Source organism: Petaurus breviceps, unplaced genomic scaffold (assembly GCF_028583685.1).
Source record: "Petaurus breviceps papuanus isolate PSGF00001 unplaced genomic scaffold, PetGlider_PUasm1.0 90808, whole genome shotgun sequence".
NCBI lineage: Eukaryota > Metazoa > Chordata > Mammalia > Diprotodontia > Petauridae > Petaurus > Petaurus breviceps.
In genome coordinates this window covers 4,311,197-4,337,996 of record NW_027187349.1, presented here as the reverse complement: position 1 = coordinate 4,337,996, position 26,800 = coordinate 4,311,197, and the positions used below count along the sequence as shown (strand labels likewise).

The 26,800-nt window shown below is 39.0% G+C and overlaps 2 protein-coding genes across 18 annotated transcripts in view; one reads left to right on the top strand and one right to left on the bottom strand.

The window, feature by feature from the left end:
• Positions 1-7,110, top strand: part of AGPAT4 (1-acylglycerol-3-phosphate O-acyltransferase 4) — a 183,168-nt gene extending 176,058 nt beyond the window's left edge. For both annotated transcript variants that reach the window (XM_069070390.1, XM_069070391.1), the window contains one exon: positions 3,312-7,110. In XM_069070390.1, coding sequence (XP_068926491.1) covers positions 3,312-3,403 — 92 coding nt within the window. In that variant the 3' untranslated portion in view covers positions 3,404-7,110. The remainder of the gene's footprint in view (positions 1-3,311) is intronic.
• A 3,824-nt stretch (positions 7,111-10,934) lies between these two features.
• The window catches only part of MAP3K4 (mitogen-activated protein kinase kinase kinase 4), a 207,796-nt gene continuing 191,930 nt past the window's right edge, over positions 10,935-26,800 (bottom strand). For 15 of the 16 annotated variants that reach the window (XM_069070373.1, XM_069070379.1, XM_069070374.1 and 12 more), the window contains 6 exons: positions 25,369-25,485; positions 24,301-24,460; positions 18,162-18,284; positions 14,947-15,053; positions 11,883-12,062; positions 10,935-11,490 (listed from right to left, as the gene is read on the bottom strand). In XM_069070373.1, the coding sequence (XP_068926474.1) occupies positions 11,470-11,490; positions 11,883-12,062; positions 14,947-15,053; positions 18,162-18,284; positions 24,301-24,460; positions 25,369-25,485 (708 nt within the window). In that variant the 3' untranslated portion in view covers positions 10,935-11,469. Of the gene's footprint in view, positions 11,491-11,882; positions 12,063-14,946; positions 15,054-18,161; positions 18,285-24,300; positions 24,461-25,182; positions 25,274-25,368; positions 25,486-26,800 lie in introns of those variants that run through there. The other variant, XM_069070389.1, reaches the window with a different exon arrangement.

Here is a 26,800-nt window from a genome sequence, read left to right as displayed (position 1 = left end):
GCTCCAGCATTTATTTATTTTTTTATACATATATACATATACATGTATATACACACACACACATACATATATTACACATCAACATTTGTCTGAGACTTTAACAACCCAGAACTTCTGAAAAATGGGACCCAGACTGGGCCTGAGAATGATAGAAGTGACGGGGACCTTGGTGGCCCCCTAGTCCAGTATTTTCCAAATTACTGCTGATGCACTGAAGGCTTCCCAAGGAGTTGTAATAGAAGACAAGCCCTCCAAAGTCTCTCCATGTTGGGGTGGCTAGGTGGCGCAGTGAATAGAGCACTGGCCCTGGAGTCAGGAGGACCTGAGTTCAAACCGGCCTCAGACACTTAACACTTACTAGCTGTGTGACCTTGGGCAAGTCACTTAACCCCAATTGCCCTGCCTTCCCCCCCGCCAAAAAAAAAAATGAGGTATGATAAGAGGTTTCTTATTACGGTACAGGTAAAGTGTTTCGCAAATCTTAAAAGTGCTACATAATTGCCAGCTATTGTTATTTATTAATGACTTAATTGTTTATTAATACTCGTTTCACAGACCTGATGAGAGAATGTAATAGGAGAAGAAATTAATCATGATTCTTAGAAAGTATCCTTTCTCTGGCAGATTTGGAAGCACTAAGAGTTCACTCTGGAGCTCATTCATTTTTGTTAAAGGATCTTGACTATCTAAGAGGGTCTATTTTATTTAGTTTTTAAAGGTCATTTCTGAAAGTTCAGAATAAAATAAGTAAGACACAGCTTAAAATAAATTCAAACAGTTTTTCTTATAAAGAAGAGGTTCACCAAGGTTTTGATTGAAGTGAGAGTTTCTAGCACTTCCAAAAGTACTGAAGTACCACTTTGTTCTTGTCATAGAGAAGAAAACTGAAGCCTAAAGGGCCCAAGGGACTTTATCCACATTGTTTAGTTACATGACATTCCTGTATTTTAAGACAAGTACCCGGATGGCTAGGTGACACAGTGAATAGAATACCCGCCCTGGAGTCAGGAGGACCCGAGTTCAAATCCAGCCTCAGACACTTAACTTTTACTAGCCGTATGACCTTGGGCAAGTCACTTAACCCCAATTGTCCTACCTTCCCCCCTCCAAAAAGCAAAAAAAAGATTACTACCAATTTGTAGTGAGTCAAATGACCACCAGTGATACTACTAGAAGAACCTAGAAAGTATTTCTAAACATTTTGAAGTTTTGGGTAAAAAACTATTGATAATAATGATATGGGTTCTTTTTTCTCCCTGTTACCATGGGTGCAGAAAAGGAGAAAATAATTTGGAGAGTGAACAGTTGACTGAGAAGCTGGTTCCTGAAAATGAGATTTGGATTTCCAGAATTAGCTGCCTGATTTAGGCACCCTTCTTAGCTCCTAATCAAGGTTTTAGCCTCTGGTTTCTAGACCCCTAGACTTATTTAAATTGGTTGTGTGTCTTTTTAGGTTCTCCCTGTTTTAAGAAGGTACTACTAGGAATTCAGACCAGCTAAGTGGCACGGTGGGTAGAGCTCTAGGCCTAGAGTCAGGAAAACTCATCTTCCTGAGTTCAAATCTGGCCTCAGACATTTACTAGCTGTTTGACTCTGGGCAAGTTACTTAACCCTGTTTGCCTTAGTTCCTTATCTCTAAAATGAGCTGGAGAAGGAAATGGCAAACCACTCCTATATCCTTGGCAAGAAAACGCCAAGTGGGGTTATGAAGAATTGGACATTACTAGAAAACAGCTCAACAACAAAGGTGAAACATAACAAGTACTGGTCTGATATGTAGCATCACCCAACATTTTTTTTGTGATCTTAACAATGATTTTCTTTATAATTAGAAATAAATTGGAAAAAAACAGAGTAGTTTTCTCTATTTTAAAACTGCAAAGGGAGCAGCTAGGTGGCACAGTGAATAGAGCACTGGCCCTGGAGTCAGGAAAACCTGAGTTCAAATCCGGCTTCAGACATTTCACACACACACACAAACACAGACAAACAAACCCTAGCTGTGTGACCTTGGGCAAGTCACTTAACCCCAACTACCCTGCCTTCCCCCTCCAAAAAGAAAAAAAAAGAAAAAAACTTCAGAGTATAATATATATATATATATCCCAAGGGCTATTCAAGTCCTGTAATTCATCTTTTTAGAATCTGGATATATTTTATTTTCGTTATTGTTTCCTCGGGTACCCAGAACAGTGTTTACCACAAATACTTGGCTCATGGATTTGAATTAGATTCTTTATACATGTCTTCATCCCAGCATCCTTGCCCAAGAGAGTTTTCTTTGGCCTTGTGCTCTCGTGTATTTTATCAGTGACCTAAATGAAGGCAGGGTACAAGGTTTCTCAAAGTTACTGATGACATAGAGCTTAGGGGAATAGCTAATGACAGACAGAGAAATGATCCAAAAATACATTGACGGACTAGATTATTAAGGCAAGTCTAAGGTGGAATTTTGTAGGGACAAATGCAAGTGTTATACATTTGATTTTTAAAAAACTAACTTTACAAATACAACATCACTGAAAGCTGTGAATCTAGATAGTGAATCATCTGAAAAAGACCTATGGATTTTGGTGAGCTGCAAAATCCTATGGCAGGAAGAAAAAAAGCTGTTTTGGGGCTTCATTGAGAGGCAGCATTGAATACAGATTATATTTGCACACTCGACTATGCCCTGTTTGGTCTGTAGCTGGGATATGATGTTCTGTCTGTGTGCCACATTTTAGGAAGGACAAGCTGCAGAGAGTCCAGAAGAGGGGGTGAATAAAATGAGAAAGGGTCTCAGGATGCTGCTGCTGAAGGAATGGGAGCTTTTAATACCTGAGAACAGTTGTAGAAGTTGGGCTGGCAGGGAACACAATAGCTTTAGTGTAAATATTTGAAAAGCTGTCATGTGTAAGAGGTTATTAAACTTGTTCTCTTTAGTTTCAGAGAGTAGAACTAGGAGCAGTGAGTACAAATAAGCTATAAAGGAAGATTCAGACTTAGTGGAAAAAATGGGGGTAACATCGGCCTTCACTCAGAGATCTTCAGGGGACGGCTTTATGACCACTTGGTGGCAATATTGTAGAAAGGATTCTCAGTCAGTCTGGTTTGCATTGAACGGCCTTTGACATCCCCTACAACTGTAAGGTTTTGGGATTTTTAAGGATGTTAATAGATCTTGGAAATTGGTACCCTCCCTTCCCCCCAAAATCTGTGAATTCTCAGCAGAATTAATTGAATTGAAACTACAGGTGGCCTTGACCTCCCATGGGCTCTATGCCTTTACACACTAACCTGATTCTGGACCTTTCTCTCTCTCTCTCCAGCATCCGTTGGTGTTCGGCGTATGATCAGCGTGACAGAAATTAACAAAGGCTCTACCTATGGGAACAATGACAGCAAGCAGAAGCAGAAGTGATTGGTTCAGGGACTGCTTTTCATCCAAAGGGAACTTCAGAAAACTCTTGATTCTCCTCGATAGGACAGAGTGATGAAGGTTGGATGAGAGACTACTGGGGGTATATCTAAAGTCACTCTCCCTTTTTTTGGGGGGGGCTTGGTCTCAAAGCCAGATGGGGAAGAAGATGTATTCTTAAATCCCCTCTCCTAACATTTTTAAGCGGGTTTTCTTTCTTTTCCTCTGTGTGTGTGTGTGTGTGTGTGTGAGTGTGTGTATGAGTATGAGTGTGCACATCCATATATGCGGAAGGCCTATGTTTTATAATAATCCAAGACATACTTTGGGGGTGGGGTAGGGAATTCCTTTAATCCTTTGGTGCTGAGTTTTCTGTAACCCCTCTAAAAGGTTACCAGGGATGGAGTAGAGAGTGCTTTTACAAAGAGGATTAAATTATGCCTCCAAAACAAAAATAACCTGTATGTCTGGCACATCTGTGATATATGTTTACACAGGCCTCCTTCACTCTCTCCCCTTTCCCTCTTCCTGGCATGGCATTCTTGTGCTCTTTATTGCAAGGTGATTTGGATACTGCTGAGGCAGAGAGAGCAGTCATGCCTGGAGACCATGAAGCCTTCTAAATGAGGTAGATGGACCACACATGGCAACTTCCTAGAGAAAAGGATGATAGTCTAAGAGTCTGGACTCGTGGACATCCATACCCAATAAGTAAGAATCTGTATGTGTCTGGAAGGAGAATGAAATCGAGGATTTGGGAAAACTGTGTGAAAGCTTTTGAATGGCCAAAAAAAAAGCCTTTCTTTTCTCCTGTTTGATTCCTGGGTTACATACACCCACGGTGTTTTTGCTGCTGTGATTTCTCTGGCATCTGTATTGTTTGTCTCTGAGTCAGCACCAGCATGCCTGTGCCCTTCTCACCCTCAAGACCAAATATAATACAATGACCTGGCAAATGACTACTTTTTGTGGGTGTTCCCTTGTCCATGACATTAGCTAATCGAAATGCAAAACTAAATGCAAGCCCAAGTTCATTGGCACAATCCAGAAATCTCATCTAATCATGGACTTTCACTTGATTTAAATGCTGTTCAGCCTTTTCTCAGTTTTTTTTTTAAACATCATTGGTAGCTTTAATTGTGCTACTAAGGTTCTGCTTTTGATCAGGGCAGTGGTCTCTCTTATGTAACTCCTAATTTATATAACCAAAAGATTCTGTCCATGAGACTTTGGAGAGATGTCTAGTATGAAGGAGCCCATGCTAACATCTGCTTGCTAGGCAACATAGCCAACTGCTTAGAAAAAGCAATAATTTACCCAAAAGAGAACTATTTTATACAAGATAGGTTCCTTTAGGGACAATTGTACTTCAGGTAGTGGCACTGTTGTTATACTTAGTGTGGATATGGATGACTTTGGCCATTTCTGGTTAGTTGTCTGGGAATTTCTTTTTGTGGACACAAAGCTAATATCAAGCGTTAATGCAGGTATTGATTCTTAGACAAATATTAGTTTAAAGGCTCATTCTGTTCAGAGAGCTCTACTTTCAGACCTGTTTCTAATTCAGTTCATTAATATTTATTGAATGTGAACATGTTCTGCAGTGCAGAAGGCAGAGACCTTTCCATTTAAAGAGCTTTTGTTCTGTGAGGAAGACAAACATAAATAAATGCAAGCAAGAAACAGGACCAATTATTCTTTGGAGTTGTGACTGTCAGTGAGGCCAGTTTTCTATGAGGCTTGCTCATTTTCATTATTTTTTCATACCTTTGTGTGTATATACATGTGTGCTAAGGGCAGGGTGACTTAGGAAGTAAACAAAATGCTTCTCCCTCATCATTTCCAGATGACTGGATTAGTGTCATGAGACGAATCATGAGCTATTTTCTAAACCTGCCTTTGATCGTAAACAAGACAAAGTAATAAAGGGAGAAGGTGCTGGGATTTATCAGTGGTGGTCATTTCTAATACTGGATATGCTCTAGACCTTCTACCATCTTTTCTCATCCATTTTCTTACCCATAGTTCCTTGCTAACTTTAGAGAACAAAATATGGTCCCTATCTGTAGAAGTTTCGTTTTCTTTGAATTAGATTGGAAATTGTCTTTTATCATCCCTATTTGGCAGGGTCCTCTGACCTCTTACTGCTCCCACTTTGTGCTGGGTTTGACCCATTCAACAAAACAGTGTAAAAGACCCCAGGATAGTTGCTTGGCCAAGAATGAAAAACCCAAGGGGCCTGTTGAAATTTTTTCTTTTCTGACTATAGATTAAGACTCTCTCCCTCACTCCTTAGCATCTGACATCCTCATCTTGGGTAAGGGCTGTCCAGGGCTTATTCAACAAAGCCAGTGATCATGAGGGGAAAAAAATTTAAGTGTTCGTTAAAACCTAGTTACTCTCTATTAGCTGTAATATCTGGGTTCTTTCATAGTTGAAATATGGGACTAGGAATTTAAAACTTCTATCTATATAATGAAAATGTATAACTAGGCAGGTACTGTATCTTAGTGATATAGCACTTATCTAGTTAAGAGATGATTAGCAATCTGTCCCTATCCCTATAAGTACCCAATTAGAGTACTTATTTGGAGACTAAACTTGGAAAGGAAGTTTGTCTTCAAATTTCTGAAGGTGACTTGTTTTGTGAGTGTTTCATATGCTTTAAAGATGAAACTGGGCAAAAATCTTCACTTGGGCATCTGTTCAGTACAGCCTACTTTCATTTTCAATACTGGCTTATCTCTTATAGTCACAGGCATCTCTTTAAATGCTTCCAGTAGCTATGTCCATATCAATAAATGGAAAGTTAAGTTGCTCTGAAGATAGTTTAAACAACAAATGTAAAAGTATGTCCAAGATTTAGAGTCCTGCCATTATTTAGAAACTGATGACAAGCCTGACCCCTTATGATGGAGCTCACAGTAAAGACTTGCTTATGCTTCCTCTAACGGTGGGCACCAGGATGATGGAAGATGCAACAAAAAACTTATATTTAACTACAGGATATACTTTTTAATTTATCTTTACATTTGAACATCAGTTTTGGGGATTCATAACACTTTGGCAAACTAATGAAGCCACATTGTGAAGAATCTGCCTTAGGATCATAGGATCATAAATTTTGAAGCTGGAACAGTCCTCAGAAGCCATCTAATCCAGTCCCTTTGTTTTACAGATGAGGGAATTGAAGCCCAGAAAAAGCTGGAAAATTAATACACATTGTTCTGCTCAAGTCTTTACTCCCCCATTCTCTGTTAGAGATTTATCTCAGATAAAAGAAATAGTAATCAGTTTAATTGATCGATATATCACTCAGGTTGGGATACATAGGAAAGAAAAAAAAAGGCAAAAGTCAAAAGGAGCTAGTGAATAGTATCATTAAAGGACTTTATCTCCTCCTTTTTCATTATGTGGAACAGAATTTGAAAGTAAGATCTACCCATAATCAGAGTTGACTATATATTGTTACCAGTCCTCCTTCTGCTAAAGCTTTTGGATGAAGTGTGTGTAATCCTGCCTGGAAAAGGTACTTGCCAAAATGTAATAAAACTCTTTTGGTTTACTGTATTAAAAGCCGTACATATTGTTGTCTTGTTAGGCATCAGTGTTTATCCTCCATAAGCGACTGTGTTTTACAATTGCCTTAACAAAAGTAGTCTTAATTTTGTTTACACGGGAAAAAATAAAAACAGCTCAAGTACAACGAGTTTATTGTTGTTGGTATTGTCTCAGTGTCTCGTTCCTGGAGTCTTACAGCCTTGATGCATGTAGGTGGTATTTGCAAGGGTTCTGAAGACGGAAAGCAGTCAATGCTCTCATTAATGGCCTTTAAGACAAAAACAAACCAAAACCCCCCAGCCTGTAAATGCTCAGGTCTGAACAGAGTTCAAAATACTTGAGTGAAAAGTATAGTTGCTTCAAATGAATAAATAATTTGACTTTGGGTTCCTAGCAGTACAGCTTTGAGCTATCTTATTGAGTATTTTAAAAGAACATTCAATAATACTTACACAGATGTAATATCCAAACTTGGAAGAGAATGGAACACTTGATATCCCACGCCATCTTGGTGCTTGAGGGATCAGCAAGAGACAGAGAATTTGGAACTCAAAATATTTTTTTAAATGAATGCTGAAATTTGGGATTTGTAGATCTTATCTTTGCTTCATGCTAGGCAAAATGTTAGCTGCTTGGATGGAAGTTTTAAAATTCTTAAAATGTGACTATATTAGACTGGAAGCTCCTTCAGGGTAGTGACTGTATTCTGAGGCACTTAATAGTTTGTATTAAGGGGAACAATATGTCCTTTAGTTGACCTGCTCAATTATTGAGGCACCCTGTGAACCAAAAGATGATTCTTTTCATTTTGCTAATTGAGTGACTGTAGGCAAAGTCCTTACCTTCTCTTTCTACTCATCTCACCTTTACCTCCATTTAGAAGTAGTGTATCTGTGTGATTTAATAAGAAATTGTCCATGATCTATACAAATCACTAATTTAATACACGAAAGTTGACCTCCTAGAAAATGACTTAGCAAAACTTTGCGAACACTGGCTTGTTCAAAGACTTAGCAAAGATGGCATTACATCCTAAAAGCATATAGTCAGTTAAAAAAAAAATACAAATGGGGTGGCTAGGTGGCACAGTGAATAGAGCATTGGCCATGGAGTCAGGAGGACCTGAGTTCAAATTCGGCCTCGACGCTTCACACAAAAACTTATCTATGTCAACCCCAATTGCCCCTGCAAAAAGCAAAAAAAAAAAAAAAAAGATATAAATAGTTCAATGCAATTATACATCAGGGAACAATTTGGAACAGGACATAGCTCTAGTGTTTGCTTATGTGTAATTTCATCTACAAGGAATGAAAACATCTGAACCCAGGGGCACAAACCTTAGAAGAGAAGAGAGGACAAATGAGCCACACTCATCCACTTCTGGAGTTTTAACTTTTCATCTGATTGCAGATACCTCCCCTTCCACCACTTCCTAATAGCTCACAAGATGCAAACCTTACAAGGTCTACTTCCACAAACCAGCTTCTGGTGTTTTCTGGTGCAGTGGGAACTGTGGGTAGAGGAGAGCTGGCTAGAACCAATGCACTCCACTCTGCACCACCCAACACTTCCTTTCACAGCTAGGATCCCAGAGTTTGGGCTCACCAGAGCTTGCCTATGGCCATCAACTTTGCCAGCCTGACACCATGGGAACCTGAGAGCAGGCTGAATAGCAGTCCAAAAGCTAAGGACTCTGACATTATTTATTGTTAACATGTATAAAAAATATACAACTGTTTTTATTAGGTTTCTTTTTTAAAATGTGTCACAGCTGATACTTTTGAGTGTTATCCATATTTCCCCCATAAATCCTTTGGTTTTTAGAAATTTTGCACAGCATGGGGATTTTTAGAAATGGATGCCAGTAATAGAAGAACTGCTTCCAAAAGCAATCTCAAAAGATTAATAACCCTAGGGAGTAGTGGCAAAATCTGGGTGACCAGGAACTTAATTGGCACAAAGTGACTAAGGGCTCCATTTGCATGAGGTTTCTGAAGAGGTGATTGGATAGCTGCAGGCAGCAATGTAGGTTATGGAGTGACTAAGTATGATGGTATTTCCTACTAGGAATAGGGGACCTAGAGCTTGATCTATATTCAGGGGGTTTTTTTTGAGGTGACTTGGAGGAGGAGGAAGATGGGTGATGGATCAGGAGTTTAATTTGCCTGAGAATCCTAAAAGGGATGGGATAGCTCCAGGGAGCAATGATCACTGATCGACCAAGAATTTAGTTTACATTAGGTTTTCACAAGGGAATGAGGTGGCAGAATGACCAAAGGCTTGTTTCATCTAAGAGTTGAAATAACTAAGGGATCCCTTCAGAGAGCAATTGTCCCAAAAGGTATCCCAAGAAGCTGGCTACAAATTGCAGGGGAGGTCCCCGAGATATCTCTACATGATGGTATCACAGTGGAGTGCTTCTGAAACTGATAAAAGTAAGTATTTGCATAATTTGAAAGGGCTTTTTAGTTTGATCTGTGCCAAGAGGTCAGGGGTTATTTTTCTTTCCCCTGAAAAGGGCCATGGAGATAACTTCAGGGAATAAGGGGAAGTAGCTGAATGCTAAAAATACCTACTTTGAAAAAGGCCCCATAAAAAAGTGGAAATAATTGTGGGCAAGCAGGGAACTAGGTGAGTGACCAAGGGTTCCAAAGGCATGATTTTAGAGTTCCATATAGGAACCACGTACAAAGGACCTGACAGAGCTAGTGTGTTCTGCTAGTCACCTCTGTGCCAAGGTCTTCAGAGACCTTTTCATTATGCCCCACAAATCCCTGGCAGGGGAAAAGGTATAGATGATAACAATCCAAGGCCAATGAATGTATTTAGTGCCTTTTGCAACCAACTCTTGTTGTCCTTTATGAATGAGTTATTACCATTTAAATGGCTATGGGCAATAAAATGCTTCCTTCAACAGGTGTATATATAGTACAACAGTAGCAATACTTTTATGTGAACCAAAAGAATGCCATAAATCAAGAAATTTCATAGCAGTGTTGAAGGTAACCTAGTATCTCTGTCTTTAAAAAAAAAAAAGGTTATTTTACGAAAATACCTGGATAGCGTGATTAGCTTTAACAGCAAATTCTTAATAGACAGACCTCAGGGTGGCATGATTTTTTAAATGGCTCTTAGGTACTACAGTACCAGAGTGAGGCATCATGGTAGAGTGAAATGAGCCCTCAGAGGGTTGTGGGTTCAACCTCCAGGGTCCCTTCCAACCCCAAATCCATGGTCCTTTGGTTGTGTTGATCAGTCACTTTGAAAAGCTGTCATATGGAAGGGCCAAGAGACATGTTCACCTTGGCCAAGAAGGCAGAATTAGGAGCAATGAGGTAATTTGGGCTTAATGTCAGGTAAAACTTTTTAACCATTAAGGCTATCCTTTAGTGTAACAATGGGCTTCCTTAGGGGCGGCCAGGTGGCTCAGCGAGTAAGAGTGCCGGCTCCAGTGTCGGGATGACCTGGATCAAATCCGGGCTCAGATACTCAGCACCACACCCAGAAATAATAACTGGCCATGTAACCTGGAGCAAGTTACTTAACCCCGATTGCTTTAACAAAAACAACAATGGGCTTCCTGGAGAGGTCGTGGAGCAGAGGCTGGAACAGAAGAGATTCAGGGATGTGTGAGACTAGGTGGCTTCTTCAGTGCCTTCCAACGTGAGATCCTGTGGTCGTTCCACTCCTTCCTAGTGATGGGGCCAGAAGCATAAGAGAGACCTGGACAGGCTGGTTAGATGAGCATCCCTAGCTTTCCGGAAAATCTGTTAAATCACGTGCAAATCAGTCACCTAATATCTTCACTTTTTCTTCAGATAAGCCTAGAGCAATAATGACCCCTGACCCCCAAAGCTCACTGTAATGACCCCTTAGCTCCCTCTTTGCTTTTCACAAATATTCCCTGCCTTGGTGAACACCGGAGTGAAAAACTGGCATAAAAATAGAAAAGAACAGCCCAAGCGAAACTTCCTAAAATAAACCATTTATTGAGAGGAAAAAAAAAAACGAAAAAAAAAAGTTTTCCCTTAATTTTCATTAATTAGCTCTTGCATAACAAATCTGAAGCCAACCCCCCCCCCCCCCCCAATAGGATAAAGGTTCACAGTCAGTGCACTCAAACAGGATATTAAAAAACAAGGTCCAGCACGCCTGGTAACACAATTTTTTTCGAGCTTAGAAAGATCAAAAATACTACGTATTAATATGACAGTTCTCCATCATAAGATGGACGGAGCAGACAAAGAAGGAAATGGTCCATGTACAGTAGTAACGGCACTCTGACTTTCACACTCTGCAGACACGGTTGCACGTGAACACCACGTGCCACGTAAAACAGACGGGAGCAGCAGGAAAAGTGACGCTCGTCACCTGTGCAGTCTTCAGTCACGGTAGGTTAAGAACGTTTGTAATGTTTCTCAACACAGTCTTCATGTAAATATTACATACAGTAGTGATTAAGAGAATCTGTCCGAGTACACACACTACCAGGTCACATATGAATAGCTTCATTCTTCATCTGTGCAAACCTGAAGAGGGAGGGAGAGAGAGAGAGAAGGACTGAAGAGGGAGGAGCTGGGGATCATCACTATTCCCTGCAGCAAAGTCAGTATCACAAAACATGACTGGCAAGAGTGTTTTTCTAATCCCAGGTCACTAGAAATCCCATTTATAATCCTAGGTCACGTATATATTTTCTAGCAAAGTAAACTAAAATCTTGTATCCTTGCTCCAAATGAAATTCAAACCTGAACAAGATCACTCAAGTACATGAGATTAATCTGGATTGATGATGAATTGTTTTGGATTAATGGCAGTAAACAATATTATTGCTTCGATAATAAAGCTGAGGTATGGTCAATGCCTCGACATCTCTAGAATTCATTCCCATCCCTCTCCAAATCACCACAATCAGTCAAACCTTGACAAACGAATGGTCGAGGAGCTGGCTAGCCGTCCATCTCATCTTTGGGTCACTTTCAAGGCAATGTGAAAGGAAATCTTTTCCTTCAGGGCTTATCCTTTCAGGGATGGGTGGCTTATGTCCCATTCCAACCTTATACATGATCTGAAAGTTGTGTTCGTATTCATGCCAAGGCCTCTGTAAAAAGATAAAATTCTATTTTTAGGCAACCTTCTCACACAAAACGTTCAGGTGCATTTTTTAGGCTATTTGATCAGTTACGCAGAGTTCCTACATTAATCATGTCAGTGGTTTTTACTGTAGGATTACCTATTCTACTGAAATCACATTTTTAGGCGACAATATATGAAGAAATAACTATCTAGGAATGTAATGTAGACATGGAAAAATGATTAGTAACATATAAAACAATGCTGTTCTCTTATCAGGGTGCTTATCCTGCTACTTGAATGTTTTAAGCAAATTACCCCCACATACTATGTAAATCTGGTTATTTATGATGCTGGCCATTGAAAGCATTATAAATGTAAAATTATATCATTAATAAATTACATAAAATCATATATATATATGTGTGTGTGTATACACACACACACACACATAAATCATTATAATTGTAAAAGATTATTTGGCAACTAGAAGACCAAGTTAGTATGGTAAGCAATTGTTTTAAACTTCAGGTGAAATGTGCACAGTAAGGTAAGGGACGAGAGTTTTCCCATCAAATTCCTATACCTTTGGTTCCTGGAAAATTAAATTAAGCCCTGATATTAACAATAACATGCAATCTTCAGTAATAATTATAATAGTTATATTTACATAGGGCTTACTCTGTGCTAGGTACTGTGCTGAGTAGTGTACAATTATAATCTCATTTGATCTTCACAACAACTCTTGAGAAGTAGGTGCAATTATCCCCATTTTACAGATGAGAAGCTGAGGCAGACTGAGTTAAGTGACTTGCCTCAGGGTCACAAAGCTATCGTAGGAGAGAAGGGGGGATAGGCAAAAGATGTTATATGTTAAAATTTTTATCAGACAAATGTATGACTTATTTCCAACAGCTTCCCGGGTATCATGATATGATCACATGTTATCACTATGCTATATGTGATTACAGGCTGCTGTTTGAGCAAGTACTCAAAATTAACAAGTTGATAAAGAAATGAGTGCTTGGTACTGACATCACAATTCTTATAATCCTCACAACCACCTTTTGAGGTAGGTAGTGCAGACATTTTCATTTCACAGACAAGAAAATTGAGAGACACAGAAAAGCTAAGTGACTTGACCATCACATATCAGAGCTTGGCTTGGAGTCCTGTGACTCTAGATAGAGTAAGTATTGTCCCTAATGGGTTGTGAAATGAGAACATCTAATTTAAAGCAGGCAGGGCTCTTTAAAGAGGCAAGGAGGCCATTCTCAGTACTTGATTGGTCTGGGGGATTGGGACTTAACCTTCCTATGGTGCTGCACAGGCTTGATGGAATTCATATGACAATGAGAGTCAACATAGCCCTCTAGGGCTGCCACCATGATAGAAATGGGAGCTTCATATACCTGAATTGATGATGTATCCTTACGCTTATCTTTTATATGATTGCTGAGGATTTTATGGCCTATAATTGTCTCACTTTACTCCAAAAGTGAGCCAGAACTGCTCTGACTGAGTTTCCCCCCCCCAGAATTTGAGGTCAGTATAGATTTTGTTATCTAAACTCAACTGGGCCCTCACTGCTGCAAGCAACACTTTTACTATTACTCCTTCAGTGATTCTCTAGCTCCTCACAGTAGCTATTCCAAACACACTCTTTTCTCTTTAAGCTTCTCATTTTCCCCACCATGATTCCAGTCACCAAAATTTGCTGTCTCGTCATCACTGTTCATCACTCTACGTATCCCATCACCTGTCAGCACTCATTCCCACTTGTGGGGAGTAGGCAGATAGCCTATTGGCCTTCCTATCTCAAAGCCAAGATGTCCACACAAAGTGATTTTTAGAGCACAGGTCTGACTTAACCCATCCTTAGCATCAAATAAGCTCCTCTGCTTGGCATTTAAAACTCTTCACTTCCGGTCTCACCCCACCCTTCCAGCTTTATCACTCATTACTCTATTCCACGTAACCTATTATCTGCTTTATTAAGCTCTTTGTGCTGCTCTTCACCCTGTGCTCTCTCTCCTTCCCTCATGCCCAGAAGCACCACCTTGTGCAGGAAGCTTATTCTCGTCCTACCAGCTGCTTGTGCCTTTATTATTCAAATCTACTTTTTTTTTTAAATTTTTCTTTTTTTGGGGGGGAAGAGGGCAATTGGAGTTAAGTAACTTGCCCAAGGTCACACAGCTAGTAAGTGGTAAATGTCTGCAGCTGGATTTGAACTCAGGTCCTCCTGACTCCAGGACCTGTGCTCTATTCAAAGCTACTTTGCACCTGCTTTCTCTATATGTACACATTTGAGAGGCAAGGACTAGTTTACATAGTAGCTAATAAGTTCTTGAAAATCACACTATCAAAACATTTCCTTAGAAGCCACCATTTTGCTATACTTGATGCTGTTCACCTTGTGATGCCCGACAAACCTAGAACCCAAAAAACGACACGAGAATAGGTAAAACCCAAAGGAAATATGTGGCACTAGCTATGTAAGCTATCAAAAATGAGCCATCCTGCTGGGCCACACTTCTCCTGGGGCCAATCATGCCTCAATGTTGCTCCAGCAGCAGGAAGCTGCATTCACTGTCGACGGAACGGCTGGTTGATACCTAGTCCTGCCTGCAATAAACCACACACTTCATGCAAAAAAAATGTGTCATCAAATTTATTATATCAGTTTTAGATGTGTGAGAGATTAAATAAGATAAATAAATTTTAATTTTTTTAAATAAATTTTTCTATTTAAATTATGGACACACACACTCTTTTACTTGAGACAAGACAATGATAGCTATTAAGGAGGCATGATCCTATTTACATCTAGCAGAAAATGGGGTTGAATAAATAACAAACATGGCTACTAAACTGGTCCCTGAAGTTTTTTCTTCAATATGCACAATGCTTACCTTGCCAGTAACCATTTCTATCACAACACAACCCAGACTCCAGATGTCTGCTGCACGTCCATGTCCTTCTCCTTTTGCTCGAGTAATGACTTCAGGCGCCATATATGCTTTAAAACAATGTACACACGATCTAAATGTATAGAAAACTCAAAGGAGATCAGCTTAGCCGTGACTGGATAGAAAGCATATTCGCTTTTCTTGTGTTCAGGATGATAGTCTATAGCAGAGGTGGGTCGTGTGTGACTCTCAGGCCAGCCCCCTCTCTACCAGGTCAAGGTGCCTCTTTTTAAAGTATATAACTTTACACTTAGATCTAAGTTATTTACAGATAAAAAAAAATATTCTTAGATATCTGTATAATAAGCAAAAAAGGAGATGGAGTTTAGGGCTATGAAAAAATCTTATATAAACTCATTTGTTAGTAGGGATTGTTTTTGTTTCTATGCTTGGTACACAATAGGGCTAAATAATTATTTTGACTACACTTATGGAAGATAGGAAGCTGTAAGTGATAAAAGAGGATAGGAACTGTACCTGTGATTTTGCCTCTAATGAGGGAAGTGAGCATTTTCTCTGAAACACACAGTCTTAGGGAGTCACTGGGACACGGAGAAGTTAATAACTTGTCTGAGAGCACACATTTTAGTGTATGTCAGATGAAGGACTTGAAACCAAGTCTTCCTGGTCAGGCTCTCTATGCACTATACTACACTATTTCTGTAAATGATTAAAATATACATTTACAAATACAGTTTTCATTTTTCAAAAATTAAACCAGATTTTAAGCATGAAAAATTTTTTAAATGGAAGGTTTAAAAGGAATTGTTGCAATTAAAGGATAAGTATTGTTAAGTAGTTAGGTTTTGTTGTTTTTTCTTCCACTTGCTTGTGCCCAAGTCTCAGTTTAGTAGGGGGAAGAAGCAGCAGAACTAGTTGCTATTCTAAGGGTGACATGGGACAGAAAGACCTGGGTGGGAAAGTGGAAGTAACAGGAATCTTGGAATAAAATGATCATAATCGCTTATAAGTCATGACAGATAAAGCAAGGACATGCTTCAGTTAGGTATGTACCCTAAAACTTAAAAGAGAGGATTTTAACATGCTAAGAGAAAACAGAACTACGAGTCTAATCTCATGGAAGTTGATCAAAGAGAAACTAGGAGTTTTCGAGAAATTCTGACACTACAACGCTACAATTGTAACAATGGAAGAAAAGGAACATGAAGAAAGCAACAATGAATTGAGATTTTAAAGGGACAAGAGTATGACAGAGATGAAGGAAACAATTTAAAAACATGTAAAAGACAGGAGCAACTAAGGATAAATGCAAAAAAAGTGTGGCATGGCCATGTAAAAAGTTTCAGGAAGGGTAAAGCCTGAAATTAAATGAGACTTATTAAAAAATGATGGGGTGGCCAGGTGGCTCAGCGAGTAAGAGCACTGGCCTCAGTGTTGGACCTGGGGATTGAATCCGGGCTCAGATAACGTAGCACCACACCCAGAAATAACTGACCATGTAACCTTGAGCAAGTTACTTAACCCCAATTGCTTAAAAAAAAATGATGCTAACAGAAATGACCTCTTAAATGCTCAGAGAAGATGGTGCTTTGCAAAGAGATGTTCAGAAGGGACTACTTCGTTTTTATTTTGCTTTTGTTTTCTCTATGAAGGAGAATGATCTATAACTTGGAAGGTGAGGCACAGAAATGGTTAAGGGTGAACTGAAAACCCAGATTAAATAAGGGGGCTAAGCTGTCTTTCATGTGTTAAAAATCATATGGCTCCAATTAAGTATTTCCAAGGGTACAGAACTTAGTGGACTGTTACTGATTATTTTTGAAGACTCGTGGGGAATAGAAGAAATGCTACAAGAAAGACAAACATCATCTCTATTTCCAAAAAAGAGGAAGAAGGTAGATTTACACAAAGCACAGTGTGTATGTTTCCAAGTTGAATTTTAGAAGGAATAGTTAGTGAGAAATTAGGTAGGAAAGCAGTGATCATTAAGAAGTGGTATAGATTCATTTAAGGAAGAGTCCTATCAGGTTATTAATTTCAACAACAGGCTTTCTGGAATAGCAAATCAAGGAAATGCTGCTACAGACACTGTATTTGGATCTTAACAAGGTATTTGGCAAAATCCTCTCTGTGATATCTTTGTAGACTAAGTGGAGAAATGAAGACTCACTAACATTTAGGTGTATTTGGAACTGACTGAATGTCCAGATTCAAAACGTGATGAAAACTATTATTAACCATCAAGTGGCTTTTTTTTAGACTTTTCTTTTTGCTTTTTTTGGAGGGGGAAGGTGCAGGACAATTGGCATTAAGTGACTTGTCCAAGGTCACAAAGCTAGTTTTAAGTGTCTGAGGCCAGATTTGAACTCATCCTGACTCCAGGGCTGGTGCTTTATTCACTGTGCCACCTAGCAGCCCCTCTCAAGTAGCTTTTTAAAGGGCTCTGGCCCCAGGCACCTTTATTTTTTTTTTTAATCAAAGACCTGAACACCAATTCTACTGAAGACATGAAACAAAAGAAAATACCACAAAAGAGAACAGAATCAGGATTTCCAAAGCTCTGGACAAGTTACAATGATGTGCTGAATCCAATAAAATGAAAATGAAAATGGTAAACGTAAAATCCTACAAAATAACAACTTCTGAGTCACTGAGATGTGGCAGGATATGAAAGATCTGGAGACTTTAGTAGGAGACTGAGGCTCTCCATGAGCCAGCAGTTTGACAGAGTAACCATGAAAGCTAATGAGGGCATAAGCTGAATTAATGACATGTGGTACTGAGAATATAGAAGGCCATGGTCCTCCCTGAACTCTCCTGGTCAGGCCAAACACTGAGCATTGTGTTGAGTTTGGAATACCACATTTTAGAAGGGCTGGAGCATATCTACTGGCAAATGATGAGTGTGAAAAGAATGGAAACCATGCCATGAGTGTAGATTCAAAGAAATGGCATTTTTTAGACTAAGAAAAGAGAACACTGAGAAGGGGAACCATTGATATCTTCAAATAAAGAGCGTTATTTTGTAGAAGAGGAATGCTCTAACAATTGGAGCTGCTTTAGGAGAGAGAAGGTCTCCTTTCAGGAGGGGTGGGGGTGGTTTAAGCAGAGGGTGGATGCTCACTTGATTGGATGAGATGACCAGTAAGTTCCCCTAAGAGGATATGACTCGATGACCATGTTTAGCATTTCCTTACCTGCCGTCCCAAGCGTACTGTTCACTTCTCCAGGCATGGTTTGTGCATTGTTTTTTAACTTGACTGAGCATCCAAAATCCCCCAGTTTAATTAGTCCAGACGAGGTAAGGAAGATATTGGCTCCTGAAAAAAGAACCAACAGCACTGACATTACTACTGCTGCTCATTCAGATCGCTTACACACACCATGCAGACTTATTGGCCAGTTTAAGAATTCATGAGCAAGCCCCACCTCCCATAGCAGCCAAGGAGTCTGACTTGTGTATCTCTGTGAAGCAGCAGAGACTGTCTACCATACAAACCATAACCAACACATAAAAGACCACACCATTATTAAAGGTAGAGATGTGTCGTATCATGAGTATCAGGATATTCTAGAGGCTACTTCAGCAGCCTTTCATAATCTCAGAGAAAGCAAGGCCCTCGGCATTGTTTGTGCCCGTGACACTGCTACATAATTCAGAGAATCTACACTGATGGCGATGGTTGTCAGAACCGGAGAGGAAGCTGCTGATGGCCTGACTTTAGAATATGGCTGAAAAAAAGAGCATCATGAGACAAGATCCACAAACAATAAAAAAGAGCGAGCTCTAGTCCTTCTACAAGTAACAAAACATGTAACGCATGCCCTTCGCCCGCTCCATGTGTGTCTCTTTTATGTGCCCATTAGAATGAAAGCTCTTTGAAGGATTCAAAACAAGGGGCCGTTTTTGCTTTTTCCTTGTATCTCCAGCATGACATATTGTAAGTACCGAATACATGCTTATTGACTGACACTCTGTTTCCTACATAGAAGATGGGGTCCGACTGAAGCAATTGCAGGCCTTGATTATCTTATAAGAAGCTAACAATATATTTTTCTCAAAATGAGACCTACCAGCTTTGAATATTACCATTCCAGCAAGTTAAGTCCTATTATTCACTTTCTAAAAATGAAGGCTGTACTACAATGATTAAATTTATACTTCAATCAGTCAACTGACTGTCAACATTTATTAAGTGCTTATTATGTTCCAGAGCCCTTGCTAAACACTGTGGACATAAAGAAAGGCAAAAGTTAGTCCCTGTCCTCAAGGAGTCTACAGTCAAATAAGGGGCATTTGTGACAAGTGAAATCTGAAATAACTGAGGAAACAAAGGTGCAAGCTTTCCATCACATCAATTTATTAATCAATGCATGCCACTTGCAATAGCAAATTGGGACTAGGCCTCTTCAGATTAGCACTGGACCTTGAATATAGGGGGAAACAGATTTTTATCCATTAAAAGAAAACAACTGGGGTGGCCAGGTGGCTCAGCAAGTAAGAGTGCCGGCCCTGGAGTCGGGAGACCTGGGATCGGTTCCGGCCTCAAATACTTAGCACCCACACAAAATATAACTGGCTGGGTAACCTTGAGCAAGTTACTTAACCCCAATTGCTTAAACAAAAAAAGAGAAAGAAAACAATTAACAGGATTCTGGTTTACCAGGATACAAGATTAAGTAATCTTATTTCTAATTGGAGGAAAAGATTAGGGAACTGCCAAACTGGGAGGAGGAGATCAAACAGGTGCAACATTTGGGTTGCTTGAGATACAGAGCTGAGAAAACTCCCTGCATCAATCTTTGGGTCTGACTGAGCTTCTGATCACCATTACCTAGGTCCTTAGTTAAGGGTTTCTAAACAACAGACAGAGGTGGTACAGCTTCAGTTCAAATGATATAATTAATTTTCTCATAAGACAAAAATTGGACTAGTGAGACAGAGATGGAGTCAGTGTGGTTCACTCAATCCCCACAATTCCCTAAAATAATTATGATACAATTTATAATACAGTTAAGTACACAGGAGAGGTAAAAAAAAAAATAGCTGATATCCAAGCAAATGGTTGAAATGTTAACCTCACTCACACATAACTAGGTATGGCTTAATAATTACTAGGTGCCAGGACAGAACCTTGAAAAAAAGTAATGATCTTAAAAGGCAGAGAGATATAGGGGAATGCAATTCTAGATTACGGACAGTTAGGCAGTGCAGGGAATAAAGTGCCAGGCCTAGAGTCAGGAAGACGCCTCCTTGTGAGTTCAAATATGGCTTCAGACACTTCCTAGGTGTGTGACCTTGGGCAAGTCACTTCACCCTGTTTGCCTCAGTTCCTCATCAGTAGAATGAGCTGGAGAAGGAAACGACATACTACTCCAGTATCTTTGTCAAGAAACACTGGGCACAACTAAAGTGAGCGAACCGACACCACATTCTAGAGATGGAAGGTAGGTGTAAATACATGGATGCAGAAGATGAGACAAGATACAAAAACCACAAGTTGTATAGCGTGGTGATAATGAATTAGGCTTGAAATATGGACTCGAAACAGACTGTGGATGTATCCTGAAAGCCAAGATAAAGAGTTTCCATGTTTTTGGATAATCAAAGATATCACCACTAAGACTTGGTAAGTGACCTAAATGAAAAGTAAGAGATTACGCTGAGATGCCAAGCCTAAATGACTAGGAGAACTGTGGTATCTTCTATAAAGATGATAGACAGAAGAACAGATTTGGGGAATGAGATGGTGACATTAAATTTGAAGTGACAACGGGATATCTATATAAAAAAATTCATCAGCAGGTAAAAAGAGATGTAAAGAGTATTAGTGGACAGGTTTTAACTAGAGCACTGATAAGGAAGAAAAGGATAGGGCAAACTGTCTAAGGGAGTTAGTTTCCTGGTGTTTATGAATACACCAGGAAATCAGCAATCACCCTAAATTTAAAAGTCTGATTTTCAAAATATAGAAGGATTAAATCAAAAAAGAAAGATATGCAAAAGATAGGAAGACCGTTCTAAAACCAAGAAATCCCAGCTATCAATAACCATATGAAGAAATGCTCCAAATCACTAATAATTAGGAAAATACAAATTGAAACAACCCTGGAATTCCATCTCATATCTATCAGATGGCAAAGATTTCAAAAAAGGAAAATATTTGTTGAACCATGGGAGTTAAGCACATTTAATGTACTGTTGATGGAACTGTTAATTAATCAAATCTGGAAAAGTTTGGAATATTACCCTCAAACTTACTAAAATGTGCATTCTCTTTAATCTAATGATAACAATACTAAGCCTATATTCTAAGAGATCAAAGAAAGAGAAAAAGAACCCCAAAATAAAAAATATTTATAAGTAGTATTATAGCGAAGAACTAAAAATTAAGAGCACACCCATCAGCTGAGGAATATTGGAAGACTTAATAGTAACAACACTGTACAGGAAAAAAAATAAAACTATTCTGCATTGATCAGAGTTCTTATTCTTTCAATGCCTGGCCTTATGTCTAGAGGATTCATGATGAAGCATGCTACCCACCTCTTGATAGAAAGGTGAGAGCCTAAAGATTTAGAATGATTTTTTGGACATTTTCGGACATGGCAAATAGGTGGATTTGTTTTTCCTTAATTATGAGTACTTGTTACATAAATGGTGGCCTTGCTTTTTTCGTTTTAAATGGCAGGATGGGGAGGGAAAGAGCGGAACTCTAGTGATAATGCTGTCCTCCACCAAAAAGAATTACTGAGGCATTTTTAAAAATGCCCAGGAAGTATGGGAAGGAAAGCAAATAAACAAGACAACTTCCCCAGTAACATGCCACCTGAGTTTATGATATACTTTTAAAAAGCAAGCTCTGTATGCCAGAGGTTTGCGATTACACATATCATCCCTTCTGCTCCATTTTATAGATGAAAATGTTCATTCTGTGCAGCAAGGATATGTACATGTAAGTGAAGATGGGAACAAGAGTGACAGTTCTGCAATCACTCTGTATCAGAAGCACAAGGAAGATCAAAGAAGAGCTACGTCAAGTCAATGGATGGAGGGGAATAATCTTCATCTGGGAAGGAAAATAAAAGGAATTAAAACCCAAATGTATGAGATAAGAGGAGCCCTGTCCTGAAATGAGATTAATACAATACAGGGACTAACATCCCAGAGATAGTGAAAGTCAGCGTCAGTGATCTCTGAACAAAGAAACCAAAGAGAATGGAAGGGGGATCTCAGGCTTGGAGGGGGAACCCATATTGTCAAGATTTTCAAAACCAAAAATACTATCTATAGTCTTTCAATTTTTTGGATGATGAAACTGATGAGAATTTCTTACAAATTAACATTATTAAACAGATGTTTTTTGAGCATTTTCCAAAAGAACTGGTGATCACAAAAGGCCAGCATTGGGCTCGTCAAGAACAATTAGGATAAGATGATTTTATAAGGAGTTACTTAGAGTAACAGATGAGGGGAATACTGAAGATGTGGTCTACCTGCATTCCAGCAGCAAGGCTTTTCAGAAAGTCTGCTGTGCTAGCTTGTGAACAAGAGGTAGGGATGTGAACCACAAAATAGTTGTGGATTTAGAAATGGCTGAATGATTTAACTAACCCATGACTGATGATAGCCTGAACTGTACAAATGTCCTAGGAATTTGTCTTTGACCCTGTGCTATTAAACATTATCACCAATGACTTATGTGAAGATGAAGAATATTTATAAAGTTTGGAGATGACTCATTAAGAGGGACAGTTTTACATGACAGATGAAACAAAAAAAATTAATAACATGAAATCAACTACATGTCTACGTGCCCAGATGAAAGTTTGTGTGAAAAAATTAGTAGACTAAAAAGTCAAGTCTAACATGGCAACCAAAAAGACTGGTATAGTTTTAGGTTGCAATCAAGGAGCAAGTATCCACAATGAAGTCCTACTGTTCTCTGCCTTGGTCAGGTATCTGATTTTCAGTTTGGCATAACAAATTTTAGGAAGACCACTAACTAGCTGTAGTGTACACTAACAGGTCACCATAAGATGGTGTGAGACTTTGCTATATAGGGACCAGGAAAGGTAACCGAGGGAGTCAATTTAATCTGGAAAGCTAAAGAACCAGTAGGAACATAAGTGCTATTTTCCAAGTGTTTCAAGGGCTGTTATTTGGAAAAATGGATCAATTTTATTCTTCCTGGATTCTAAGGGCAGAACTAAAAGCAGTGGGTAGAGAGGTAGATTTCAGCTAAACATCAGGAGGACCTTTACAAACAGAACTCTTCTAAAGTGGAACTTCAAGAAAGAGACTTTGGGAGGTGGATGCTCCCTAGGAGATTCCTGTTCAGATCAAGTTGGACTAGATCCACTGTGAGGCCCCCTTAACTGTGATTCTGTAAACTGATATTGACAGAGGATAAAGAGTTTTTGTAGAGGTATGCATATAGAATTTTATCTGCAAATATGCCTACCTGCACATGCTCAGGACAACCAAACTGAGTAATAACAAACTGCTTTAGCACCAGTGTCCTAACACTGCTCAATGCCTTAAGAGTCACCTGACATGCACCTCTGGAGGATGACACATAGGTCTAACTGGTTAAGCCAGTCCTGGAACTAGATGTGGTATCTGTGGAAGACATGGCACTATCATTTATTTGTATAACTGACAGTTATGGAATTAGGTAATGTGATGGCTTTGCAAAAGACAATTCAACAAATATCCAGAATGGCATAGACTATAATACGGTCAGCTAAAATCTGATAATACGTTGGTCAACTCAGGATGCCCCAGCCCTGAACTTTTAAAAACCTGGTATCTGCCCAGTACTGACCAGAAGGTTTGTAACAAAGAAATTTTGTCTACTGCAGAACAGTCCCAGAAGTGTGGTAAGAAGGCCAGATTTTACAGGCAGCTAGGTGGCGCAGTGAATAGAGCACCGGCCCTGGAGTCAGTAGGACCTGAGTTCAAATCCACCCTCAGACACTTAACACTTACTAGCTGTGTAACCTTGGGCAAGTCACTTAACCCCAACTGCCCTGCCTTCCCCCTTCAAGAAGAAAAAAAAAAAAGGCCAGATTTTAGGTTGGCTTTCTCTAAAATACTGGAACAAATACCTGACATACCTTATGGCTTCTACATCCAAATGTAGCAAAAAAAGATACAACTCTTTATTTCCAAGATCTCTGCATTGTGGGATTATGGCAAAGCATATAGCCTGGCCCATGATGGATTTGAATTCTACAAGTTGACCACCAAGAGCTAAATAATAGGGTCATATCCTTCTGACAAAGTATGAATTCCTTCTCTTTCTCCCTCTCCTCTCTAGTTAAAGAGCTTACCTTTGATGTCACGATGAACTATGCCATGCTCATGCAGTACATTAATAGCAATGGTGATCTGCTTTGAGTACAACCGAATAACATGTTCTTGAAGGCCCAGCCTTGACACTTCTTCCAGGGTGCCCTCATCACAGTATTCCATGAAAATATACATTTCTTCCTGGGGTAGAAACCAAGTTCAACATTATTATCTTCTTCAAATGTAAAGTAAGTACAAATGTTCAATCTGGGCAATTTATAAACAAGTCCTAAGCAAATCTCCTTTCTAATGGTGTCATAACTAATCTTATTTTCTGCATATTTTTAAAATGCTTGTTTCTAACTCTTCTATATGGACTTCTCCTGCCTGTCTCTGTCTGGAATTATAAAGCGATCTAGGTAATACTACCTCCTAGAAAAGATACATAATTAAGTTTCTGCAATCCTCCCAAATTCAGACTGCTTTATAATCTCAGACAGCGACCTGCAGGACTTCCCACAGGATATATTATTAAGTACTGAAACACATCCTTTTCCAATTTGAAAATTATTTAAGAAAATATAAAACAGAACTGAAATCAACTTCGACCAAAGTTCATGCTGAAATGAGGCGTCTAACAGTTGGCCTCTTTTCCTCGATGTCTTTGCATCTACTCTCAAGAGGAAGAAGTTTCTTTGGTGGTTTTAAAAGTATTACATCTTCTCTCACTTCACAAATTTTTAGTTTTAAGTAGAAGAAAAGTTTAACCAAGTCAAAGACACTCAACAGTCACTGGTTCAGGGAAAAAAAAAAAACCCAAAGGCAGTTCTCAGGAAAAAGAATACTTAGATGAATCTTCTGACTGGCAGGATGGGTTTCAGTGCTTTATAATGTCGGGTTAATGACTACAATCTACAACTTACATTTTAGGAAGAATTCCTCTAGTTTCAGAGAGAAGGCAGAAATGATGTAACTCATGGAGATTTCCTTATAATTAGGCAAAGTTACTGTGCTCTGAAATGAGAAGACCTGTGATGTAGAACAGGACTCCATTTGTACCCTTACTGATTCCTCACTCAGAATTGTATGTGTGATTAATGTTGGCTTACTCTATGAAGCTCCACACCAAAATACCGAACCAGATTGGGATGCTTAATGCCTTCAAATATTTTCAGTTCATCTGCAGTCTCTTTGATAGTTTTGTGGTCATTTGGCTGAAACCGAATCTGAAAAATTGAAAATGTGCATTACTGTTGCTATCATGACAAACTAGAAAGCTGTAATGTGAAATAATAGGTCTGCAAAGCCATCTGTTGGCATATTCTGGTATCACTGAAAAGAAAAAAAAAGCAGTATATGACTGGTTATTAGCATCAATGATTGTGGATTTTTTAAAGCCACAACTGAATTCCAAATAAATATATTTTGATAAAGCATATTAATATCTACTTTTTGATATGCGGTAGAATACTTTCTGGTTGGCTAATTTTCATAATTGAAAATAGTATTATCAACCATTAATATTTATTAAATACACAGGGTACCAGAGTATCTGGTGTCTGGGTATCTTTTTGCCCTTAAGGTGCTTATTGTACTTATAAAAAAATAAATATTACTGGCTAGTACATGATACTAGGTGCCAGATAAGTAGCACAAATAAAGGCCCCAAGAACTATACAGAGGAAATATTTACTATGGATTGGTATATGACAGAAGGATTCATGGGGGAGATATTAACTGAATCTGAACATAAGCAAGAATTTCCAAGGCAGACAGGACTGAGATGAGCAGGAAAGAGAGGGAATGGTATGGAAGTGGAAATATGGATAGTATATGGGATGCCCCATAAGGTAGCCAGAGTAGAATTTATATAGTGGGAGAGAAGGAAAAAAGCTTGGAGCAATAGGCTAGCCTCAGGCTCGGGAGGCTGGGCTTTATTCTGAAGGTAGCTCAGCGTCACTAAAAGCTCCCTAGTAAGGCTATGCCACGAATAAAGGCAAGTGTGGGGAAGATTTAGTCAAGAGTAAGACACAGAATTGGCAGGAGGTGAGGAATAATTAAAAAGGAGACCACCACTACACTATTGTCAAAATTGATGGTATGATAGCCTAGACTAGAAGAGATAAAAGAAAAAGTTCAAAATCCAGGAAACAGGAATGGGGCAGTAGGTCTTCTTATTAATGATTCTATCAAACACTGACAGTAACTTGGCAATAAAAAAATATTTACAGTAAAAATAGAAATTCAATTCTTTTCTTAAAACATATTTTCCCCGATTTCTTAAATTTTAAAATGTCAACATAAGCAATAGCTCTCCTTTTCTTCTTTTAATAGATGTCCTTTTTTTTTTAATTTTTATTTTTTTAATTTATCAATTTGTTTGTTTCCTTTTAGTTTACAGGATTCAATTCCACAATTCCTTGAATTTCACATTTTGTCCCCCCCCCCCATGGCGGCTTATAGTCAAGTATAGGATCTGTAAATACTTTCACATTATATATTGGTCAGGTTATAAGGACGGATTGTACCAGCTGGAATGAA